General features: G+C 45.6%; 1 protein-coding gene across 1 annotated transcript in view; it reads left to right on the top strand.

Annotated features, from left to right (window-relative positions):
• Positions 1–24593, top strand: part of TRAF3IP1 (TRAF3 interacting protein 1) — a 30955-nt gene extending 6362 nt beyond the window's left edge. Inside the window, exons 7-15 of the mRNA XM_063162705.1 lie at positions 3724–3799; positions 6634–6732; positions 8434–8515; positions 9592–9675; positions 9974–10085; positions 10614–10650; positions 11181–11257; positions 22920–23143; positions 24178–24593. Of these exons, the coding sequence (XP_063018775.1) occupies positions 3724–3799; positions 6634–6732; positions 8434–8515; positions 9592–9675; positions 9974–10085; positions 10614–10650; positions 11181–11257; positions 22920–23143; positions 24178–24343 (957 nt within the window). The 3' untranslated portion in view covers positions 24344–24593. The remainder of the gene's footprint in view (positions 1–3723; positions 3800–6633; positions 6733–8433; positions 8516–9591; positions 9676–9973; positions 10086–10613; positions 10651–11180; positions 11258–22919; positions 23144–24177) is intronic.
• Positions 24594–24822: the final 229 nt, after the last annotated feature.

Here is a 24822-nt window from a genome sequence, read left to right as displayed (position 1 = left end):
ACCAGGCAGGATCCCAACTCTAGCAGGACTCTCTGGGCCCACTGTCATTATTGTGTCTTCCCCATGAGATGACAAATTTATGGCTCTTCCTTGACTCCAGTCCAACCAAACTCTTTAAGTTATTGGCACTGGGAGGGAGAGCTTATAAAAGAGTTTTTTGGGTTTTTTTTTTTTAGCCTCCAGCAAATATTCATGGCCAAGTCAAACTTCCTGCAAATTGGGTCTCTAATGGAAATTCTGAGCCTCATCCCAAGCTCTCATCATGCTCTTGGGCACCACAGTAATGCAGCGGGGCAGTAAAGTTTCATTTCCCCTCCTGAGTGCTTTTGGGAGGGATTCCAAGGCTTTGGAATTATTACCTGAGATCCAAAGGACATTCCTGCCTCTGCCTGCCTGCGGAACAGGGGAGGCTGCTCGTTTCTGAGATGATGAAAACACAAACCTGAGAGCAGAGCATGGCAGATGTCATCATTTTAAAGCTGGGGGAGGGAGAGGTGACAGGAAAACGTGCCCAGAGAATTTTGGGAGCTGAGAAAGCTGCACAAAGTGATTTAGAGGAAACTCCAGCAGGAAATCATTGGAAATTGCACCTCCTGGACTGGGGTTGATCTTCTGGTCCTCTCAGGAGTCTCCCAGCCTTTATTTCCAGGGATTTACCCCAATTTAACCACTGTGGTTCCACTTGAGTCACGTGGCAGGGAAACAAATGGATTCAAAAGAAGGCAAACAACTTTTTGTGCACATGAAGGATTATGAATCTTATTTTGTGGTCTCTGCTGCAGAATTAACAAATCTTCAGCATCTCTCTTTAGCTTTTTATATGTATTTTTTCTATAGATAGTTACGGAATATATCTATTCATTATAATAGAAGTGAAACAGTTTGAGGCAGTACCCACAAGTCAGCCACTGTTTTTTCCCCCTCAGGATTAATCTCTTTACCTTTTTACTGCATTTACTTTAGAGAACAGATCCATTTAGATTTTTTTTTATTATTCTACATGTACAACAAAGCTGTCACTTAAAGTTTAGTCCCTGACTTTGCTTAATGAGATTTTCTCTCTTTATGCAAATCTGTTTTTCTTGATGCTAATTACTGATGCCAGCTTTCAAATCTACTGAAGGCTGACTTTTTTTTGTAATTTAAATGTAATTTTTTTGTCGCTGAAGAAACTCTTTGTGTTACTCAGTGTGCAGTAGTCATCACATGGGTATCCATAATTTTCTGGAGCTAGAAGAAAGCAAGGATAAGTAGGAATTAAGAGACATTTGGCTACCACATGGCAATCAGAAGCTGCCTCAAGGCTGGCTCTTGCATCCTGCAGTTTGGGATCAAGGTTGTGTGTTGTTCTGTTCACTCTCAGTCCATCTTAGGGAAAAATCAGATTTAAAATGGCCTTTTGGACCTTATAAATAATGAAGACCATTATTGTTTAGACTTGACAGGAGGTGGGGGAGGTCACAGAGCATCTGGTGCTGGAAGTGGCTGCAGAACAGGTAAATCATTTTCCCCTGAGGGCAAACACCTTGGAAAAGTCTCTTCCATGTTTCCCATGGCAGCTGGAGCTCTTGGCTAAAGCTTTCTGTAATATCCTGTCATTTCTGGCCACTTGCAGAATGAGTTTGCATTTGCCCTGAAAACCCTGTTGCTCTGGAAGTGGTCACTTCAAGCAGCCTCTAAGTCCTGCCTAATGAACTTCTGTTCCTCTTGGAACTTTGTTAGGTTATGTAATGAAACCGTGGAATTAAAAAAAGGACAGCAGAGAGAATCACCTCCTGGAAATCTGCAGGACGTGACTAAAACATTTCTGTTCTGGAGCTGGGAATGTCCCTCTCTCTTTGGTCTCACTACACCAGAAATCCATCCTTTAAACTGCTTTAAAAACAGAGATTTTCCTCATCCCTTTGTGTTTGAGCAGTTTTAATTTGCAGGATCTAATACCAATAGAACATCGTCTTGTGAGATTTTAGGTGAGAAAAAGAGGATTGATTGATATTTTCCTCACAAGTCTTATCAGCACAGCACTCAAACTGGCCTCAGCAAGTGGAGATCTTTCCTTGTATGTAGTTTATTTATATAAAATTATACCTGCACACTTGGTATTGTAGAGATGGAAAGATACCTCCTGGCACTGTGGATATAATTAGAAGAAAAGTACTGTGGAGGGTTGGTGGAATGAAATTGCTGTTCACAGACTTAATTCTTATTTGTTATTAGAGAACCATCAGTAGGGCTGATGAATTAGAGGGGGAAATTGCAGTGGCTTATTTTGTAATGAGCTCTGAAGCACCAGCAAACATTTTCTTCTGTCTTGAAGTGAAATTCAGCCTCTTTAAAGGTTAATAGTGAGGACAAAGCAGCAGCCTGGATGGTTTGCAGAAGGCTCTGGATCCTCTCCACGTGGAAACATAATTACTCAGGACTGGGAAGCGTGCATGCATCCATCAAGGATTCTGCTGTAATATGTTTTTCCAGCATGGTGTGAGATGAAGTGCAAGATTTCCCTTTAATGGCTCTGGTGGCTGCTTTTCAAAGTCTTGAAGGGGAATAACCTCTTTTATCTGCCTTTGGAAAGCCCCCCCCAATCATAAATATTGTGGGCTTTCTGTTTTGGTGTGCTGCCATAGTGAGCAAACGTCAGCTTTCACCCTTGCACCTGCTGCCAGGCTGCACATGTGGCTCCACAAAAATTCTGTTTGTAGCCACATAAATAAATGACCAAATCCCCTCTTGCAGCACCTATTGGCAGCCCCCTCCCCACCTGTGCTAATAATGACCTCACCCAGGGAGCTGCTGGGGCTGCACTGTGCCAGATGTGCTCCTGATGGGATAAGAGCTTTCTTTTCCCTCCTTCCATAGCGTTGGCCTTGTGGAGGTTATTATGGAGAATTAAAATTAAGATGAACCACTTCAAGATTGGAATTCTGTCTGGTTTTCCTTAGAACATGCCAGAATTTGTTAAGAGGAAAAACACTTCTGGTGGAAGGATTCCCTGCCCAGGCCAGGGGGTGGAAGGGGATGAGTTTTAAGGTCCCTTCTGCTCAAACTATTCTTTGATGGCAAAAAAATGGCAGAAATTGTGATTTTCAGGTTATCAATGGAGGTTTTTTCCAACCTTAATGATGATCAGCAGGGCTGACAAAAAGTCTTGGATGAGAACTGAAAAGAAAAATCATATAAGGAAGGAGATCCTGGGAGGTGTTAAATGTATTTCAGGATTTGGGATATCAGGCAGGATTTTTATCCAGGGAAATTTCCATTTAAGTAATGGACTGGGCAAACCAGGTAGCACAATTTTTTAAATCCTTGCTTCTCTTTTGGAATGAAGTCTAAAAGATTTTGCAGCAGGTTGAAGAGGAGCTGTGTATCTGATGCAGCTGAAACACAGAGGTGATTGTAGGAATCATCCTCCTTTTTAAAACCTTTTTATTCTACAAGGTTGGATACTCTTAGGTCCCATTTGGAAGTTGTTTTTCTATCAAATAAGTTCGTGTGAAAGAAAACAGCTGGCATTTATCCAGGAAAAAATATCCACAGGCTTTGAGGGAAATAAACTCAACATAAACTTGTGGATCAATTCTTGGGTCAATATTTGCTCTGTATAATACTTAGAAAAGCAATACAAGGAACTAAATTTCAGATATAGTGATGTAATATTTAGACCTACTGTTACATAAATTTCTGGCCTTTTATTGTTTTGTTTTGTTTTGTTTTTTTTTCCAGACTGAAACTCCTGCAAGGATATCAAAGGAGCCTTCAGCAAAAGCATCAAGGCATCCCTCCAAGCCTGCAGGAGAAGGTAACCACAGGGAGGATATTGTTATTTCTATCAGATATGCTGCAGGGTTATTGAGTAGGAAGAGCAGAAATACTGAAATATCCCTGTTTATTATTGCCAGGGTTTGGTTTGTACTCCCAGCCTGCATTTGTGAATCCAAGAGGCAATTCTCCTGCCTGGATTTGGGATATAGGAATGGAGATTCAGTTCAGTTTGCTCTCATTTCCAGTGCACAGTTGCAGACAGAAATTCAGCCCGCTTTTGGTAATTTCTGTGTAATTACTCTCTGAACAAGCTTTTGGACTTGTCTGCAACTATTTCTGACATGTAACATTTGTCAAATGTTTACAGCAGAGCAAAGGGAAGGTTGCAATGGTTTTAATTTGGTTTCATAGACAGTTGGTCCAGGCTTTCCAAATAAATTATTTCTCTGTGGAGGTGCTTCCTTGCAATTATGATGCTGTGCTTTGTGTTTAGTCCATTAAGTTATTGTTAAATGGTTCATTCTTTTATCCCCCCACATTTTCCCCAAGTTGTTTTTTTCCCTAAGTTGTATACCTTCCTTTAAAGCTGTCCCTCAAGCTTTTCCCCTCCCTTTGTTTTAGTCCATTCCCTGTCTGTCAAGGTGATCCTGCCCCTCTTTCCCTACCTGTCAAGGCAACCCTGCCCTCCTTCCCTGCCTCTCAGAGTGATCCTGCCCCTCTTTCCCTGCCTTTCAAGGCAGCCCTGCCTCTCCTTCCCTGCCTCTCAAGGTGATCCTGCCCTTCTTTCCCTGCCTGTCAGGGTGATCCTGCCCCTCTTTCCCTGCCTCTCAAAGTGATCTTGCCCTTCTTTCCCTGCCTCTCAAGGTGATCCTGCCCCTCTTTCCCTGCCTCTCAAGGTGATCCTGCCCTTCTTTCCCTGCCTCTCAAGGTGATCCTGCCCCTCTTTCCCTGCCTCTCAAGGTGATCCTGCCCTTCTTTCCCTGCCTCTCAAGGTGATCCTGCCCTTCTTTCCCTGCCTGTCAGGGTGATCCTGCCCCTCTTTCCCTGCCTGTCAAGCCCACCCTGCCCTTTTTCCTGAATGTTCCCTGCCACTCAACCCCTGATTTTAACACCCACTTGCAAATCCCCTAATCCACGATGCCCCATTGGCTCCATTTCCCTCTCCTGCCCCTATACTGATTGCTCCCACAGTGTTGATGCAATCCCCTTGCTCCACCCTTGAAATCCCCCTATTGGTTGTTTTCTGTATCCACCCCCTGGTCTGTAGCTGTATTTAAACTCTTGCACTGAGATGTTTGGGGCTTTTCTGCCTTATCCCCTTCAATTTGAGTGAACTTTCCCTGTGGAGCCTCAAGACAAAAGAGCTTCCTCCTTCCTTCTTGACACGCTCCAGTCCCCAGCTGTTCCCCACCCCTGTTGTGGCCACCAGTGTTCAGAGCCTGGGTTCTGGTGGGCTTGAGCATTGTGTCACCAATTTTTGTAGTTCAGCCTTTAAATGTTGTGTTTACACACTGACTGGAAGTGGATTATCTTCAGAATGTTCCAAATACTGCACATCAGGAGGAAAGGAATCTTAGCTTAGCACTGCTATCCCTTTGTGTAGGAAGGCAAGAGGAAGAGCCTGGAGAAACTCCTGGATAAGGAATAAAAGTGGCTTGTACCCAGAGCTCAGACAGCAGCAGTGGAACTGCAATTTCTCTTTGTATTTCAGTGCCTTTCCCCCTCCTCTTATTTCAGTGATTGTGCCCCTGTTATTTGAATCCTAAAGAAGAACAAAACAATAAATCACTTTAATGTCTCTGTTCAGAAAATTCAGTGACACCTATGAATTGATGCCTGTTAGTAACAGCCAGTTCTGGTTAAAAATTGGTGCATGAAAATCTTCATGCACTTAATTTTCCAATCTCATTATTAATAATTTATATAAAGAGATCATGTGTTGCTGGATGTCTTCCCAAGTTCCCACTTATTTTTTGGATTTCTGGTTTAGGTTCCCATGTGTCTGAGGCAAAATACTGGAGTTATATCAGTCCTGCTTTCAGGAAAATGAATAGCCTTGTTTGAGCACCTTAAATATATTGGAAACCCCCCTGTATGTCTGTTAATTTAGGAGCCTCATTCAAGTTGGTGCTAGAAAATTGAAATTTTTATGTCACATCTCCTATGCTGTGAAGTCTGAGTAATTTGGCAGCTGAAAAACCCCTGTCTGGATTCCATTAAAACTGCAGCCTTATTTTACTACTTAGTGATCCTTAGCTGATCCTATAACTTCTTTTATTTCCCAAAATTTCAATATTCATTTTATATGGCACTAAACTGTGAGGACCAGACACACTGTATTTATGGGATTGTCCCTTTAACACCAGAATCCAGTTTTCCTGATAAGTTTAATACAGGGAATGACTTTAGGGTGAGTATTTTAAAACACTCCTCAAAGCCAGGAATATTTTGGGGCATTACTCCTCTTTTTTTTCTGACACAGTGAGCTTGCCAGAGGTGAATAATCCAGAGGGTTGGAAAACTTTCTGGAGCTGTGCTGATGCACATTGCACACTGGTGATGATGATCAGAGCTTTCTATTTTATCTTCTATTAATTGGAAATACATGAATGTACAACAGGAGGAGATGTCTCTTCTCTGCGAGCAGATAAATTGTAGAGGTTTATACTGAATAGTTCAACTTTCAGGAATTCAGTCAGCACTCATTTAAAAAGTCTCTGTGCACCTTGAATGTGATTTATTGACACTGAAGAGGGTTTATTAAACTAGGGTAGCCCTTAAAGAAGTCCTAGCAGGTATTTAGCATGGCTTTTTATTTTGAATTTTTATTGGCTCTTGGGTTTCATTTGACTATAAACTGTTTTGTTACAGGAGCTGTGGACACGAGGAGTGTGGCAGATGGGATTTCAGAGGATGGTGCTGCTGAGCTGCAGGAGAAAATTGAACCAGACCTTGCAGAAAAACAGAAGGGTAGGGAAAGTTAAAGGGTGGATGCCATGGAAAGCCCAGCTGGAGTGTTTGGGTCAAATCTATGCAGCTAAATGATGTAAGGAGAGTGATTTACACTTAATCCAAGTGCTGCTGTGTGTTTTAATCACATCTGATTCATGAAAAATGTCCATCCCCTGATAAAGCAATTACTTTTATTTTCCTTTTCCTATTCTTTTGTTTTCCAAGAGGCAAATGCTGCATCTGAATCCCTTGGTGACTTGTTCTCTGTAAGAAGGGAATCTTTGCACGTTGCCTTTTTGTGAAACTATTTGGGAGTCTCAGCATTTGCGTTTTACAGGATTCCAGAGGAAAATTCCATCCCTGCATTCTTTCTTACTCCTCCATTTCCCCCCCAAGCTGGATATTGCTCCCAAGACATGGATGTGCATCCAGCCCCAGCACACACAGAGCCATGGAAGCAAAGTGCAGGAGGAGGAGCTGAAATTGCAGCAAAAAGCTGCATTTTTGTTCTCTCCAGCTGCAGATGCTTGAGCTGGTTGGGAGGATGGATCCCATGGATGTGGGAGGTGTTCCCAGCCCACCTTTGGCCTCCAGGGCCTCATGGCTGTGGCAGCCTAATGACATATGCATGGATGGCCAAGACATTTGTGTGACCTTCCCCAGCTGGGAGAACTTCCATGCAAATTCCCTTTCATCTCACGGAGCTGTCTTGTCCTTTGGAATGCATCTGGGGTGGAAAAGAAATTTATGGTATAATTGGGATGGATGTAAGAGGAGTACCCCCAGGTTCATTATGGATTTGGATTGGATCCCCTGGTGGTTTAAGAACCAAATATTCAGGATCAGAAGAATAGTGAAGGTTGGAAAAGATCTCAAAAATCATCAAGTCCAACCTTTACCATTGAGCTCAACCTTTATTTTACTGACTGATCTTGTTTTTCAGCTTTATTCACCAAGGCACTGTAAACCCCTCATTTTTTAGGTTCAGGACCTTTAAGATCCAAATCCAAGCCACTCCATGAGCCCAGGATTATAAAACATTGTTTATTAGCTGAAGTAAACTGATTTTCCTGGATCTTTTAGAGCATTATTTCTGTCTGTTTCACTTATATTTTGTTGCAGAGCAACGAGGCTCTGTATGCCAATTTTCCTGGCCCTGGGAGTAGTTCTCAGGTTCTGGATGTAATTCCTGTTGTGTGCTTCGTGCCTAACTTGATCAGATTGCAGAATAAACAGAACTTTTCTAAGAAATCAGTCTGTTTGTTATTTACAGATTAATTTACCAAAGACTCAATAACATTCTAGTGACAAAAGAGTAGCATCAAACATAGTTGAAAACTTTTAACAGGAAAAAAAGTGCTTTTTAAGAAGTCAGGCCCTTCTCTAATGCTTTTTGCCCTTTTGTCATGTATTATAGCATTTTTAAAGATAATTGGCTGAGTTTAGATGCTTTGAGTAGACTTTACTCAAGGAGTAGCCACCACCTCAACGAAGAATCCCAGCAGGGGAAGATAAGAGGTTAAGGAAAACAAAAGCATTGAGTGAGATGATGTCATTTTCACAGAGGGGGGAATTTCACAATATTAAGATACTTATAAAAATGAAGAATTTTAAGTGGTTTTTTTCAGTGCAATGCTAAGATTCCAAATACTCTCATAAAAAACTGAGGTTTTCCTTAGCCCAGCTAAGCCCCACTTTTTATGGTGTTTTGTTTAATAGAAAGAGAAGTGGAGAACACAGCTCCTGAGAAGCCTGAAAATGGTGAAGCACCTCCTGATGTCCCACCTCGGCCTGCCCAAAGGTGTGTTTCCATCCTTTCTTCCCTTCTCAACCCATAAACTGCTTCATGGAATAAAATTTTTAGTAAAAATTTAGCAAAAATTTTGAGGAGAACATTGCATTTCCTCTGTGCATTCCATAAGGACGGTGTTATGGATCAGGTGAGCTTGCTTTTCAATTTGAATGTTTGAATTTTTTTTTTTTTTTCTCAGCAAAGGCTCGTGTTGCTGTGTTACTGTATTTGCAGGCACCCCTGTGGCAGGGAGGAATGATGAATCTGAGTCCATGTTCTCAGAAAGCTCATTTATTACTCTATAATACTATATTCTGTTAAAGAATACTATACTAAACTATGCTATACTAAAGACTACAGAAAGGATACTTACTGAATGCTAAAAGATAATGAAAACTTGTGACTCTTTCTAGAGTCTTGACTCTTCCAGAGTCTCTGCTAAAAAGACAATAATGAAAACTTGTGATTCTTTCCAGAGTCTCTTTTCCAGAGTCTCAACCTGGGGATTATCTCGGGGGGTGATTCGGGCTGTTTAGGGGAAGATCAGGAAGTAGTTTAGTTAAAAATGCCAGCTTTGGGAGTTGGAGATGAGGGTTTGAGTCCTTTCTTCCTGAGATGGGATGGTGGGATAACTCTAAGAAAGGGTTTAGTCTTCAGTCTTTGGCTTACAAGACCAATGTTTTTATAAACTATTACAGTTAATTAGAGTTTGAGTAGTTTATTTTCTAGGGCGGCCGCAAGGGGGAATAAAACTAGGATAATTTTGAGTAAGTGAATGAGGCTAGATGGCCAGTGATGGTGAATGGGTGTTGTACTGGTTGGCTGCCTACTCAGGTTAGAATGAGTCAAAACACCTCACAGCAGAACCCAGTGGAACACTCACCTGTGGGTGAACAATCTCCAAACACATTCCACATGAGCACAGCACAGGAGAAGCAAATGAGATCAGAATTGTTTTCCTTTTCTCCGAGGCTTCTCAGTTTTCCAGGAGAAGACTCCTGAGTGAAGGGATTTTTCAGAGACTCTGAATGCCACACTGTGTCCCTTGTGAAGGTGATTTTTTCCCATTCCCACTGTTCTTGCAGACGGATTCCCCGTCCTGGCAGCGCGAGGCCGGCGCCCCCACGAGTGAAACATCAGGAGAGCACCGAGCTCTTAACCCCAGAAAGGTGAGGGATGAGGGACCTGCAGAGTGGGGGTGTTCCTTGGAGCACACCCTTCCCAGCTCCTCTGGCATCACCAGTTTGGGATGGTCACCTCATGGTGGAGTTCCCATCCCTGGAGTGTCCACAGAAGGCCTGGATGTGGCACTCAGTGCTCTGGGTGGGGATTGCTCACAGGTTGGACTTGAAGCGCTTTTCCAGCCTCAATGATTCTGTGATGTTTGATGCCCTTTAGCTCAGTTCAGTTTATTCTGATAGAGCTCAGTACTTGCATTCATTCCCCTGTTCCCTGTGTCCCTGGCAGGAGTGGCAGTGCTAAAACAGCCCCAAGCGTGCTCAGGGAGCAGCAGGTTTCTGATGAGGAGGATGAGCAGTTCGTGGTGGAGACAGCAGAGTCCCTGCCAGAGATGCCAAAGGTCTGTTCCTGTTGCAGCTGACTGAACCTTTTTCCATATTTTGTTTGGAATGTCCAGCCTGGAGAGGAGAAGGGTCCAGGGAGAGCTCAGAGCCCCTTGCAGGGCCCAAAGGGGCTCCAGGAGAGCTGCAGAGGGACTGGGGACAGGGGATGGAGGGACAGAACACAGGGAATGGCTCCCACTGCCAGAGGGCAGGGATGGATGGGATATTGGGAATTAGGAATTGTTCCCTGGCAGGGTGGGGAGGGGCTGGAATGGAATTCCCAGAGCAGCTGTGGCTGCCCCTGGATCCCTGGCAGTGCCCAAGGCCAGGCTGGACACTGGGGCTTGGAGCAGCCTGGGACAGTGGGAGGTGTCCCTGCCCATGGCAGGGGTGGAATGGGATGAGCTTTAAGGTCTCTTCCCACCCAAACCATTCCATGATTCCCTGACTTGTTGAAATATCCTCCAGCTGAATATTTTTGAATAGTTCCATATTACAGCAATGCCAAACTTTTTGCAACTAAAGCTCTCTTCCTGCATGTGTAGGAGCCAGAAGTGGAGCTGGTTGAGGATCAAAAGCATGGTAAGTTTGCTTTTATGTATATTTGTACAGATCTGGAATCAACCCCTGGGTTTAAAGCAAATGCTGAACACTTAAAGTGCTGAACAGAGCACTAAAATCCCTCCTGAGGGAAGGAGTTTGCAACGTTTGCAGGAAAACCAACTTATTTACCCAGGCTTGTTTTCCTGTGCAGCTGGATTTACAACTGTGTTAAGGACACGTTTTCTATGCATCCTCAATGTCAGCAGGATTTAAAATTCTGCATAAAGCTCATAAATTAACATTTCTTCAAGTATCAGGTACAGCTTGTCAGCTCTGAGATACGAGGTTGGATTTAAAGACAAATTCTAGAAAAGCCTGGGAGAAAAAAGGTCAGATAGCAAATACCTTGTGTGTCAGTGTTTAAAATACAAAATAAAATGCTGTTTATGTTGCTCTAAAAGTTGTCTGCATTGAAAAAAAACAAGCCAATTGGGTTTTATTTTATTGTCTGAATGTTTGAAACTGTTAAGTGTCCATCAATGCTTAGAAAAATCCTGGTTTTTCAACAGGTGGGCTGGTGAAAAGAATCCTAGAAACCAAGAAGGATTATGAGGCATCACAGAAATCATCACAGACCACAGAGAGGGTGAGGTGGCAATGGCTTTCAACGAACTGAGAGATGAGGTGTTGCAATTGTGACCTTTTCCTTTGCTTTAAATATGTTTTATTCCATCTGTGATCATCTTTTCTCTGTCATATCTTGTCTTGCTCGTGTGATTTTTTTTCCACAGTTGAGAAGGGGAAGGTAGGTTTTGTTTTTAATGAGTTTTGTAGGGGTTTTTTTTTGTTGTTTTGATCACCTAGAAAGTGTGTGGGAAGGATCTAGCAGTGATCACAAACCAGAAGCAAAAGCTTGATCCCCCATATTTGAGTGTCTTGCTGTGGAAACAGAGAGCTTTGTGTGCCTTGCAGAGCTCCTGGCATATGAGAAGCAGCAAAGGCAGAACACTGAGATGGATTCTCTGATCCCATGGAAAGTTCCTAAATCCATTTTGGTGTGCTGGGGAGAGGCCCTGAGGCACTGCAGTGATTAAAGTCTCATAAAATTAGACAAGTGTGTTTAGATGTTTTGGGGAGGTGAATGCATTCCATGAGCTCTTATATCTTCCAATCACTTTTATTTTAATCTTAATCCAGTATCTTAGGGTTTTCCTACGTGTATGCCTTTCAGGAAAGGTCTATGGTGTTGGAGACAGCTGTTCACAGAGCTCTGGGAAATCAGTGATGACTCCTCAAGAGTCTGGGAGCAGACTCCTGTCTGCCTCTTCTGGCTTTCCTTTCTTTTCCAGCACCCTGAGGAAGTTGGGGTGGCAGATCTGACTCTTGGGGGAGTGTCCTCCTTTCTGGAGTTTGGGATTGGCTGAGATCCAGGCCTGGAACAAAATTCCTTTCATGTATTGTAAGGGCTGTGGTTGATGAGCCAAGGTAGGGTTAGGTGAGGTATTGGGAATTAGGAATTGTTCCCTCTCAGGGTGGACAGGCCCTGGATCCCTGGAAGTGTCCAAGGCCATGTTGGACAGGGCTTGGAGCCACCTGGGACAGTGTAAGGTGTCCCTGCCCATGGTAGGGGGTGGCTCTGGATGGACTTTAAGGTCCCTTCCAGCCCAAATTCCTCTGGGATAATTCTAGAACTGAAGAAACTGAATCCTGCTAAAAAGAGGAAAAACACCTTTAGATTGCTGCCCACAGTCTGTCAGGAGTGGTTTTAGCTTTACCCAACCTGCTGAATTGCATCCATTTGTTAGAAATGTGCTTCTTGTGGTGGCTGAGGTCTCTGAAATACCTCTGGCTGCTTGGCATGAGATACCCAATGGGAAGATTTGCCTGCTTGGTGAAATTCTGCCTTCAGAGAATTGTTTGGAGACAAAGAAGCGTTCCAGGCTGATTCTGGAGTTTCTGCAGTAGCTCCAAAGCTCATTCCTGAGCTGGCACTTTGCCCAAGCCATGCAGCTGTCCCTGTTCCCAGGTTTGTAACTAGATGGTGCTGTTGGATCATCAGTTCCCAGCTCAGTTTGGGAAGAGCTTTAGGAATTCATTAGTGCTGTCTCTCAGCACTCCCTCACCCTCTTTGGTGGTGTGTCCTGTCCAGCACTGGGATGGAACAGGATAATGGGGGAGGATTTACACAATCACATGGATTTCAAGCTCAGGAAGCTTCCTCTGGTGTCTGTGCTGCATTTTCTGGTTGGGTTTTTTTTCCTGACTGAGAGTAACAAACTAAAACAGTCCCTTTTTAACCCCTTAAATATTTTTAAATGGCCAATTGTCACCCACCACAATCACCATTGAGTCCCATTGCTGGTTTTCAGCCCCTGAAACATTCATTCAGCACTTGTTTGGCTTTTGTTGCACTTTTGAAGCCCTGCTCTGCGTTAGCAGTGCCGAGAATAGAGAACTAATTCTGGAAAAAAACCTGCTGACTTCCTAGTCCATCACATGGAAACCTGCCCCAGCTCCTGGAATGCCATGGGATCTCCTGGCCAAGCAGCTGCTTGCTGCTGCAGGAGGTTCCTCTGTGCTCCTGCTCTGCAGAGTGTGGGGTGGAAGTGGTTGGGATCCAGTCAGGAGTGTGGCTCTCCTGGAATTGTCATCCAGACAGGAGTGTAATTCTCCTGAAATTATGATCCAGACAGGATTGTGGTTCTGAAATTGTGACCTAGACAGGAGTGTGGTTCTTCTGAAATTGTGATCCAGAGAGGAATCTAGTTCTGAAACTACGATCCAGTCAGGAATGTTGTTTTCCTGAAATTGTGATCCAGAGGGAAGTGTGGTTCTCCTGAAATCCTGATCCAGACAGGAGTGTGGTTCTTCTGAAATTGTGATCCAGACAGGGGTGTGGTTCTCCTGAAACTGTGATCCAGAGAGGAGTCCAGTTCTGAAATTGTGATCTAGACAGGAGTGTGGTTCTCCTGAAATTGTGATACACAGAGAAGTGTGGTTCTTCTAATACTGTGATCCAGACAGGAGTATGGTTCTCCTAAAATTGTGATTCAGAGAGAAGTCTAGTTCTGAAATTGTGATCCAGAGAGGAATCTAGTTTTGAAATTGTGATCCACAGAGAAGTGTGGTTTTTCTAAAATTGTGAGCCAGAGAGGAATCTAGTTCTGAAATTGTGATCCAGAGGGAAGTGTGATTTTCCTGAAATCCTGATCCAGAAAAGTATAATTTTCCTGAAATTATGATCCAGAGAAGAGTTTAGTTCTGAAATTGTGATCCAGAGGGAAGTGTGATTTTCCTGAAATTATGATCCAGACAGGACTGTGGTTCTGAAATTGTGATCCAGAGGGAAGTGAGATTTTCCTGAAATCGTGATCCAGAAAGGAAGGTTGTTTTCCTGAAATTGTGATCCAGAGAAGAGTCTAGTTCTGAAATTGTGATCCAGAGAGAAGTGTGATTTTCCTGAAATTATGATCCAGACAGGACTGTGGTTCTGAAATTGTGATCTAGACAGGAGTGTGGTTCTCCTGAAATCGTGATCCAGAGGAAAATGTGATTTTCCTGAAATTGTGATCCAGAGAGGAGTCTACTTCAGGAATTGTGATCCAGAGGGAAGTGTCATTTTTCTGAAATTCTGATCCAGAAAAGTGTCATTTTCCTGCAATTATTATCCAGAGAAGAGTCTAGCTCTGAAATTGTGATCCAGAGAGGGGTGTGGTTCTCCTGAAAGTGTGATCCAGACAGGAGTGTGGTTTTCTTAAAATTATGATCCAGAGAGGAGTCTAGTTCTGAAATTGTGATCCAGAGGGAAGTGTGATTTTCCTGAAATTGGGATCCAGACAGGATTCTAGTTCTGAAACTGTGATCCAGAGGGAACTGTGATTTTCCTGAAATCCTGATCCAGAAAGGAGTGTCATTTTCCTGCAGTTATTATCCAGAGAAGAGTCTAGTTCTGAAATTGTGATCCAGACAGGAGTGTGGTTTTCCTGAAATTGTGATCCAGAGAGGGGTGTAGTTTTCCTGACAGCAGAGTTGAATAGAAAAGATGATTAAAAATGCTTTGGAGTGTGTGACAGGCCCTTGACAGTTCAGAAAACAAGAGCTGGAGACACAGCTGAATCCTGGGAAATGGTTTTAGAGAATGGAGTTGCTGTGACAGTAAAAGTAAAAAAAAAACCCCACATTTCCAATGTGGTCTTGCCTCTGGGAATGCTTCTCTGTCTATTTAATTTGTTTTCCATCAAACTCTCCAGAAGTATCTTCTGCATCAGGATTCAACTGTATTCCAAACTGTCCTGTGCATCACAGAGTAAAATAATGGTACTGCTATATTTTTGGAGTAAGGTATCCAAAAATCCAGGGAATACTTGAAAGAAAACTTGCTTTGGGAAATTCCATCTTCCCTCTATCTGTCACTAGAATGTTCATCTTCCCTTATTTTATTAAACTATTCAATGCATCCAAAAGAAATGAAATATTTTTCCCACTTCTATTCATTAGTCTTTAAAGCCTTGATCTTCTGCCAGTTGGGAAAATGAAGAGGGGAAAAAATAGCAGGCTGAGTGCTGGAACTTTTGGTTAATACATTATTAACTGCAGTATTCAGCAAAAAAATGATCAATGGATCCACCTGATTTATTGGGGATTAATCAGCCAGAAATGAGGTGAAGTTGGTGGATTAATGCTTAATCCAAATGTAATGCTGGTGCCCTCTCAGGGATGTTTCACACCTTCCAGCTGCTGATGCCTGGGGAACATTTATTTATGTTAAAAACATTCCTCCAGAACCCTTTCTGTGCTGTGTTTCCCAAACATGCATTTTCTTTTTAAAGAGTTTTAATAAAGGAGAACAGGGGAGAAGGAAAGAAAACTGGGACTTTCATCATCTAGGTTTTGCATGTGCAGAAACTTAAAATAATATACACAATTTTGAGGTCAAACAAAGGGGTCATTCTGAAAATACACAAGATTTTTGCTGCCTTGATTAGCTGTGTTCAGCCTAACAAATTCCTAAAAAAAACTTCCTAAATGTATTTGTTTAGAGTCTAAGCCTCTAATGTCAACCAGAGAAAGAAACAGATGTTCCATTTTGTATTCCACTTCATTTATTTGATGTGTGGAAAAACGTAGGCAGGTTATTAAATAGCTGAAGCAAGTGGGATAACAGAATTCCCATCTTTGCAGTACCAAAAAAAAAAAAGGGCTTCAGAAAAGCAGCAGCCTGGAGGCTTCTGGGAGGAACAAGTGGTATTGAGTAGCTCAGCACCTGGGCAATATTAACTTGAATTAGCAGTGTGGCACATGATGCACTTCAGAGCTGAGGACAGATCTTAATCAGTGCTGATTCTGTTTGTTTGAAGAGCTGCAGGTCACTGATTTTTGCAGGAATCCATCAGCTGCACATCTGGGTGTGCCCTGCAGGCCCTGCAGTGGATGTGCTGTGTTCAGCAGCTGCAGTCAGAAATGCCAGCCAGTTGGGTTTTTGGGAGAGGCTCATCCTTCCCACCACAGCCTCCTGCCAGCTTGGAGTGTCCTCAGGAATGCTGACAGGGAAATGGAGGAGGAGGAGTTACCCTTGGAAGGGTTTTCACCTCTGTCACATCTCTGCGGGTGCTGATGTGATGCTAATTCAGTGGGAAATCTCTGGTGCAAGCACACAGTTCCTCCAAAACGGTTTTCACTCTTTCCTCGGATGGAGGGAGTGTGTGCTCCAGGGTCCTCACGCTGCTCCCAGCTCTAGGGAACAAAAATGTGCCCCAAAAATGTGCCCCCCAAGCAGTCCTGCTGCCAGCTGTGAACACAGGAACAGGGCTCTGGCCACTCTTGGGATAATCCTGGTGTCAGGGCTCCTTTGTGCCCCAGACCATGGAATTCCCGTCCTGTGGGTGCACTGTAAATCCAGGTGAGACAGCAGATGGATGTGTAAAAGTGGTGAGGCAGCTGTGGCTGCCCCCAGGAGAGGTGCAGTGTGAAAAGGACACAGCACAGGGCCTGTCACTTCTTCCAAGGTGCTGGGGCACAGCCTGGGGGCAGGGAAGCTGTTTAATACAAGGAGCAGTTTTATCCCAAGTCCTTTTTCACCAGGAAAGGGTGCTCTTTCAGCAGGAAGAGGTTCTGGACACAGAGAGTGTGAGGAGAGAGGGGAGGCTGAGCAGAACTGGCACCAGTGTGGCATCATGGGTGAATGAATGTGCTCTGCTGTCACTGATTTCAGCTGGAATCGTCTCCTGCCTTGTTTCTGGCTCAGGATTCACAGGGCTGGAGCCAGGCTGGGAGAGCTGGGGGTGCTCCTGGAGAGGAGAAGGCTCCAAGGGGACCTCAGAGCCCCTTGCAGGGCCCGAAGGGGCTCCAGGAGAGCTGGAGAGGGACTGGGGACAAGGGATGGAGGGACAGGACACAGGGAATGGCTCCCACTGCCAGAGGGCAGGGATGGATGGGATATTGGGAATTAGGAATTGTTCCCTGTGAGAGTGGGCAGGCACAGGATGCCCAGAGCAGCTGTGGCTGCCCCTGGATCCCTGGCAGTGCCCAAGGCCAGGCTGGACACTGGGGCTGCGAGCCACTTGGGACAGTGGAAGGTGTCCCTGCCCATGGCAAGGGTGGAATGAGAGGAGCTTTGAGGTCCCTTCCAAGTCAGACCATTCCATGGTTCTGTGGTTTTGCTTTGTGTGCTGAATACTGCCCCAAATTTGGAGATTTTGGGAATGACTTCTCCCGAGTCAGGCAGGGTGGGTGTGTGGGCTGGAGTAGGTGTTCATGGACAGGTGAAAAGTCCAGCTGTCTTTGGAAGGATCAAGTATGAACTTCAGTAAATATGGAAAAGCACCACCCTCCGAAAAAAAAAAAAAAAAAAGATTGAAAAAGCTCTCTTGAAAGAGCCATTCTTTTATTTTCTTGTGGAGCCTTCCAGCTCAGGAGCAGGTCAGAGTGACTCTGGCAAGTGCAGTGATAAAGAACATTGTGTCTCCAACTCCTTGGCCTGTGCCTGAACCCCATACCTGGCATCAGCAGAAAAAGCATCCTGTTCATTTGAAATGCTTTAACATTTACTGTTTCCCCCTGGTTCTGTGAAAGAGTTTCTTATGGGGATCCCTGGTGGATAGTTACAATATACTTAAAACACAGACTCTGTAAAAACCAGGAAAAGAAAACACCCTTTATGATCAAAAAATATATTTTATACAATAAAAAAAGCACCACACCTTGTTGGTTTTGCACTGGATATATCCCAGTTACTTGTCCAAAATGAAGTTTCTGCCCTGTCCTGTAGAATGAGGTGGGGGGAAATGGTGGGGCTCAATAAAACTGTGATTACTTGGGTCTGTTTTCCTAGTGGTACATAATAATGGTGTTAAAAGGGGCTGTAGAAACTATTGAAATGCTTGATGGATGCCTGTGCTAATTTGATTGATATTTAAAAGCCTGTTAATTAAAAAAAAAGGAAACAAAGGGGAAGGTGTATAAAAGTAAGCAAATGCTGTTTCTTCAAATTCTGGTGGCTTCTGGAGCCTTGTTGATAATTTCCACCTTTTTGATTAAAAAAGAAAATTCCAGCTTTCAGATTTCTCAGGTGGCTGCCCCCGAGTCCACGTTGTGTTCTGCTCCCATTGAGGTAATGGGAAAAGCAGCCTTTTCCCAGCAATCCAAAGCAAACATTTCTCTTGGTGCCTCATGAAAAACACGAAGGAAAGGAAACATGTTGGGCCTACAGAAGTGATCCAGCCTTTTGCACGGGGATAATTTATTGATCCTGGGGCTGTTGGGAAAGGGGAGTTGCTTGAGGTGTAGGGGCTGATGAAAAAGCCTGGAACAATTTGGATTCTGGCTGGAAATCTCCTGTTCCACGTTTGTGCAGAGTGAGCAGAGGTGGCACTCGGCGCTCGTACCGCCCACGTCGCCGGCTGGGGAAAACCTCCTGCCACCATTCCAGAGATTTTAACCCATAGCTGCAACTGTGGAGCTGGGAACAGCAGCCTCTAATGCATTTCTCTCCCCTTAATTATTTACAATCAGCATGGGTTGGCAAAGCTTGAGAGTGTCACAGTGATAATTCTGAGCCTCGAGCTGCAGGACGTGGAATCGTGGCTGTCCCGTCCCTGGAATGTCCCAGGCCAACCTGGGATAGTGGAGGGTGTCCCTGCCCATGGTGGCTTGGAACTGGATGGGCTTTGGGGTTCCTTCCCACCCAAACCACTCTGGGATTCTGGGATCATTAGCACAGGTGTTAATGAGACAAAGAAAGAATGGGTGGTGATTTTCACAGCTGGAGCTGCTGTGCTTTCTGGTTGGGAAATCTTTCTTGGGAGGAAATTTTTCTTGAAACTTGGGCATTCTTACATTTCAGTATCACATGTTTCAAAGACACTAATTTAAATTTCTTTTGTTGTTTTATTTTTAAGAATCCTATGATGAACTTGTAGGAGTAGTATTTATTAGATTTTTATTTCAAATAGTATTTAATAGATTTTTTTCATGGTGTTATGTTTCGGTTTTTGCAATGCCAGTTGGCCCTGATCATCCTAAAGGTCTTCTCCAGCTGTGACAATCCTGTAATTCCATGACTGACTTTGGATGGGATATTTTCTCCTTTGAATCTCACTTTTGAAGTATTCAACGGCATAGAAAACATGCTGGAGTTACAGGGACACTGCAATTAATTTTCATTATTTACTAGTACACTTTAAGGAACTGATTAATGAAAAATATTCCAGTTTTTTTTTGTTTGTTTCACTTGAGCTTTTCAAGCAGCTGTGTATTTTAGCCCGGAATATTTCAAATTGTGAGCTGTGTTTACAGATCTCTGCAGATATGTATGTAGATATATTCTGTAGCTAAAGCATCATTGATATTTTATTTGTTTTATTTTGATCCTACACTTCCCTGTGGGGGAAGTGTGGCTGTTTGGTTTGTCTAGGTATCAGAGAGGTCATGCCAGCATTACAAGGATGAGAAAGAGAATCACAGAATCATTTGGGTTGGAAAAGGTCTCCAAGACCTTTGAGTCCAACCTGTGCCTGATGTCCACCTTGTCACCAGCCCAGGGCATTGAGTGCTACATCCAAGTGTTCCTTGGACATCTCCGGGGATGGGGACTCCACACCACCCTGGGCAGTGCATTCCAAGGCCTGAGCACCCTTTCCAGGGAGAGATTCCTGCTGTGCCCACCCTGAGCCTGCCCTGGCCCAGCCTGAGGCTGTTCCCTCTGCTCCTGTCCCTGTTCCCTGGAGCACAGCCCGACCTCCCGGCTGTCCCCTCCTGTCAGGAGCTGTGCAGAGCCACAAGGGCCCCCTGAGAGTCCTTTGCTCCAGGCTGAGCCTCTGCCCAGCTCCCTCAGCCCCTCCTGGGGCTCCATTCCCTGCCCTGGCCATTCTCCAGTGTCCCCTCAGTGTCCCTCTGGCTGTGAGTGCCCAGAACTGGCCCCAGCCCTGGAGAGGCCTCAGCAGGGCCAGCCCTGGGGACAATCCCTGCCCTGGAGGTGTCACACCATGGCTGGCACAGCCTGGGGGCCATGACCTCGTGTCAGCCCTGTCCCCAGCACTGCCAGGGCCTTTTCCAGCCCTGTCCCCAGCACCACCAGGGCCTTTTCCAGCCCTGTCCCCAACACCGCCAGGGCCTTTTCCAGCCCTGTCCCCAGCACTGCCAGGGCCTTTTCCAGCCCTGTCACCAACACCGCCAGGGCCTTTTCCAGCCCTGTCCCCAGCACCGCCAGGGCCTTTTCCAGCCCTGTCACCAACACCACCAGGGCCTTTTCCAGCCCTGTCCCAAACACCACCAGGGCCTTTTCCAGCCCTGTCCCCAGCACTGCCAGGGCCTTTTCCAGCCCTGTCCCCAACACTGCCAGGGCCTTTTCCAGCCCTGTCACCAACACCACCAGGGCCTTTTCCAGCCCTGTCCCAAACACCACCAGGGCCTTTTCCAGCCCTGTCCCCAACACTGCCAGGGCCTTTTCCAGCCCTGTCCCCAGCACTGCCAGGGCCTTTTCCAGCTTCCCAGCTGCTCCTCCTTGAGCCTGCAGTGTCCCATGGGCTCACAAGGAGCTGGCCCTTGGCCTTGCTGACCCTGGGCCCATGGATCCCTCTGCAGAGCCTCCTGCCCCCCAGCAGATCCACATCCCACCCACTCTGTGTCTGCAGCTTCATAAGGGTGCCCTCCATCCCCTCAGCCACATCCCTGATAAAGATAAAAACATTAAACAGATCAATATTAAAATTTTATCCCCAGTACTGAGCCCTGGGGAACCCCACAGTGACCAGTCCCAGCTGGACATGGCCCCATTCCCCACCCCTGTCTGGGCCAGGCCATCAGCCAGGTTTTATCCCTTGAAAAGGGCATTTATCCAAGGCATGGACTGCCAGCTTTTCCAGCAGAATGCCTTGGGAAACAGTCCAAAACATGGCATTTGGAAAATAGAAATGAAGCAGCAGCAACCCTCAGATAATGGACTGGCTGAGTCTTCTCCCTTCTGAGAGAGCTGGATGTGAAATAAATTCCTTATTTTTTGGCTAAGCCTTCAGATAATGGATGGTGGGGAGGAAAGTGGGGAGGGTTTGGAGCACTTAGGAAAAACAAGGGAATGGGATGTCTTCCTGGGAAGCTGTTGGACCTGATACAGCTCTGCTGATGGGCTGGAGGTGCGTGTGTGCATAGCTCACATGCCAGCCCCATGTGGGAAATGCAGTGCTGGGGACTGAGCCTTCCCTCTGCCTTTGGGGGAGCACAGAGCAGGAAAAGGAGTAGGAAAAGAGGCAGGATAGAGAGAGAGAAGGGCCTGGAACACTGTGAGACCACAGCTCTTCCATCCTAAAGGACAGCAGAGACATGGATGGCTCCAGAAAAGCCCTAAACCCTGTGGCTGGTGTGGTGTGGTGTAATGAGCACCTGCTGCTGCCACGAGGGAGGCATGGCCTGTACAGAGGGGAGCTCAGGGCTGTGTTGTTTCTACAGCTCAGCCAGCTCTTGTGAGGTGACCTGGGCAGCCAAGGGCTCAGCTTCAGCAGCTTCTGTCACCTGAGCCCAGCTCCTGCTGAAAGCACACAAACAGGAGCCCCCCAGTGCAGTCAGAAATGCAGCATTTCCTGCACCACGTGTGTGGCAGGGCGCAGGCAGCAGCCCCCAGCGAGGCGAGGCTTTTCCCTCAGACACATCCCTGCGTGTCCCCAGCCCTGCAGCCAGCCCAGGGCTGCTGAAGTGTGCTTGGCAGGAGGCCCTGCAGCCTCCAGAGCCAGCTGAGCAAACAGCCCAGCTCGCACAGGAAGGCAGGCAGCTGGGAGAGGGGCAGGAGGGGACAGGGGACAGTTCCCTGTCCCAGCACTGCCACCTCTGTGCTGAGCAGGAATTGTGCCAGGAATCAGCTCACGCTCTGGTTGGGGTGGCAGGGAAAGGCCTTTCTAGTTGTTTGGCATATAATAAACAGAATTACTTTAAGTAAACTCTACTTCAAGCTCTGTGTGTCTGGGTTTGGGAATTTGACCTGCAGCAGTGTTGGAAGGAAAGAAAAATGAGGTTGTTTTTGATTCATGGGGGAAAAAATCCCAGCGGGCTTTTCCTTAATGGCTTTGCTGGAATAAGATTATTCCAGTGTATTAGCAGTGTGGCATCACTCTGCTCTTTTTACAGCATCCTCGTGCTCCTGCTGGCTTTGCCACTGGAGCAAACTCTGGGTTTGACTTGCATTGAGCTGAAGGGCCTCAGGAGCTGCACCACAGAGACTCTGCTGGCTGCACATGAGGGAAAGTAGCACAAGCCCAAATTCCTCTGGAGTAGTGGGGTTTATGGAGGCCACACCTGCAGCCTGTATGGTTTTACAGCCCTGAACAGGAGTGCAAGGCAGGGAGTAACCATGGCTGTTACAGCTCTGAAGCACTGTTGTCAGGAGCAGCTTCAGAAGCTGGAGATCCAGATATGGACAGTGGAGGGAGAAAAGCATCTTGAAGGGGCTGATGCAGAGAACTCAGAGGAGCTGTGCCCTGGAGCTCCCACACAGCAGCAGAACTTGATGCTGCTTTCAAAGCTTGTCCAGAAAGGTGTGGCTGCCCCATCCCTGGAAGGGTCCCAGGCCAGGCTGGACAGGGCTTGGAGCAACCTGGGATAGTTGGAGGTGTCCCTGTCCATGGCAGGGGATAGGATGGGATAGGCTCTAAGATCCCTCCCAACCCAAACCATTCTGTGATTCCGCAATTCTTCTCTTCCATTTCAAACTGTCATAAACACTTCTCCAGCTCATTCTCTGTTTGCAGTCTCCAAACACCATTCAGCCTGCAGCCACAGTTTTCTCTCATTCTGATGCTCCCCCTATTTGTCCCTCCTATTAGGAGAAGCCAATTATCTCAGAAGCATCCAGGAAGAGGGAGAGAGACTTGGTAGCCAAAGAGATCGAGAAGTTCCAGGGCTCCATTCAAACTGTGTGCCAGCACGTGCTGAGGCTGGGCAGGATGGTGGATTACATCCAGGAGGACATGGATGCCATGAGGAACGAGCTGCTGCTGTGGCGCCAGGAGAACCGGGAGCACGCCGAGGCTTTGCGCAGGGAGCAGAGGTGAGCTCGGCTCTGCGGACACATTTAGGGGCCCTTAAAACTTAAAAACAGTGTAAATGCTGAACCCGGAGAAGGACAGTTGTTCTGGTGTGAAGGACAATTGGTGAAACAGCTCCTTTGGCCTTCCTTGTTGTCTTGGTTTGGAAAGACAGGAGTCTGTTAAGGAAGGGAGGAGCCTCCCCTGAAATGGAGAATGTAAACCCTCCCCATCCCTCTGAATCACTATCAATTTTAAATTAAGGGGCTCTCAGGCAAAAAATATGGGAGCAGGAAATAGCAGTTCTTTAATAGGGAAGGAAAAAAAAAAAAAGGATAAAATAAACAATGCAGTACGCATGAACAACAGTGACAGAGTCAGAACCCAGCCTGACTCCCTGTGGGTCAGGCTGTTGGTGGCAGTCCCATTGGAAATGTGGCTGCAGCCCTCCTGCAGTGTCAGGGGTGGTTCTGTTGGAGCAGGGGGATCTGTAGAGAAGGATGTATTGTTCCTCTGAAGATCCAGTGGAAGGAGAGGCAGCTGCTGTTCCTCTGGGGAATCCCGTGGAGAAAGCCGTGCTGGTGTCTCAAACACCTCTGGATTATATCTGGGTAGCAATGCTTGGCTCCTCCCTCTGGGCTCACATCTCCCAATGGGATGTTCTAGTTCTTATCAGCCATGCAGTGACATTCAATAGTCTGTTATCAGCAATGTCCCCTCCCAGGGAGGTGTGAATGTGGTCACTCAAAGAGAGAGATAAAGCAAACTGCCCACTTGACAAAGGTGATCTGCCATACAGATGGGAATGGAAAACATCTTGCATTGCAATCTTCAACACTTGTCTCACACCAGAACATGATGAATCCATCAGTGTCCCTGCCCATGGCAGGGGCTTGGACTGGGTGGGCTTTAAGGTCCCTTCCAACCCAAATTCTGTGTGATTCCATGGAATGCTTTGCAGCCTTTCAGGTATTGAAATGTGTTTTCTTGGAGTATAAAATAACCTGAAGCAGCTTGAAAGCTTCCAACAACATCACGTTCCTTGTGTCCCTTCCAGCATCACAGACAGCACTCTGGAACCACTGAAGGCTGAGCTGGCTGAGCTGGAGCAGCTGATGAAGGACCAGCAAGAAAAGATCTGTGCTGCAAAAGCAAATAATTTAAGGAATGATGAAAAAATCCAGAGGATGATTCTTAGCATAAATGTATCTTCAAGAAGGTGAAGAAGAGGGAAAAGGAATTAAAGAGCCTTAGGACTCACTGACTGACATTGCTACCAAAAAACCAAAACCCAAATAGCAGATATGCCTTGTTCAGATATAGAATGTTTAGGGACCAGAACCCTAAAAACATTACGAAAAACTCTGTTATTGCATTGATTTTTAGATGTTGGTATTATGCAGGATAAAATGATATTCACTTGAATGCTGAAGTTGCAGAGCTATTAAAAGAACTTTATTTGTTTAACTGTGAGCTGCTGCTTCTCACTTCCAGAGCCCCCTTTCCTCTCCTTATCACCCCTGAAATTCCCTCTGAACACACTGTCCTGATAAGTGGGTATTAAAGAATTCTTTTTCCCCTTCAATGTTCCAAACTCCTGCAGGTCAGAAGGTTCCTGAATCCTGTTCAGAGCTATCAGGGATCTGATTAGGACCAAGTGAAAATGCAATTCGAGCATCACCACGTAAGGGAGCTGAAGTGT

Source organism: Melospiza melodia, chromosome 8 (genome assembly GCF_035770615.1).
Source record: "Melospiza melodia melodia isolate bMelMel2 chromosome 8, bMelMel2.pri, whole genome shotgun sequence".
NCBI classification, from domain to species: domain Eukaryota; kingdom Metazoa; phylum Chordata; class Aves; order Passeriformes; family Passerellidae; genus Melospiza; species Melospiza melodia.
Note: the sequence above shows the minus strand (reverse complement) of the source record. Positions and strands in the feature narration are given on the sequence as shown.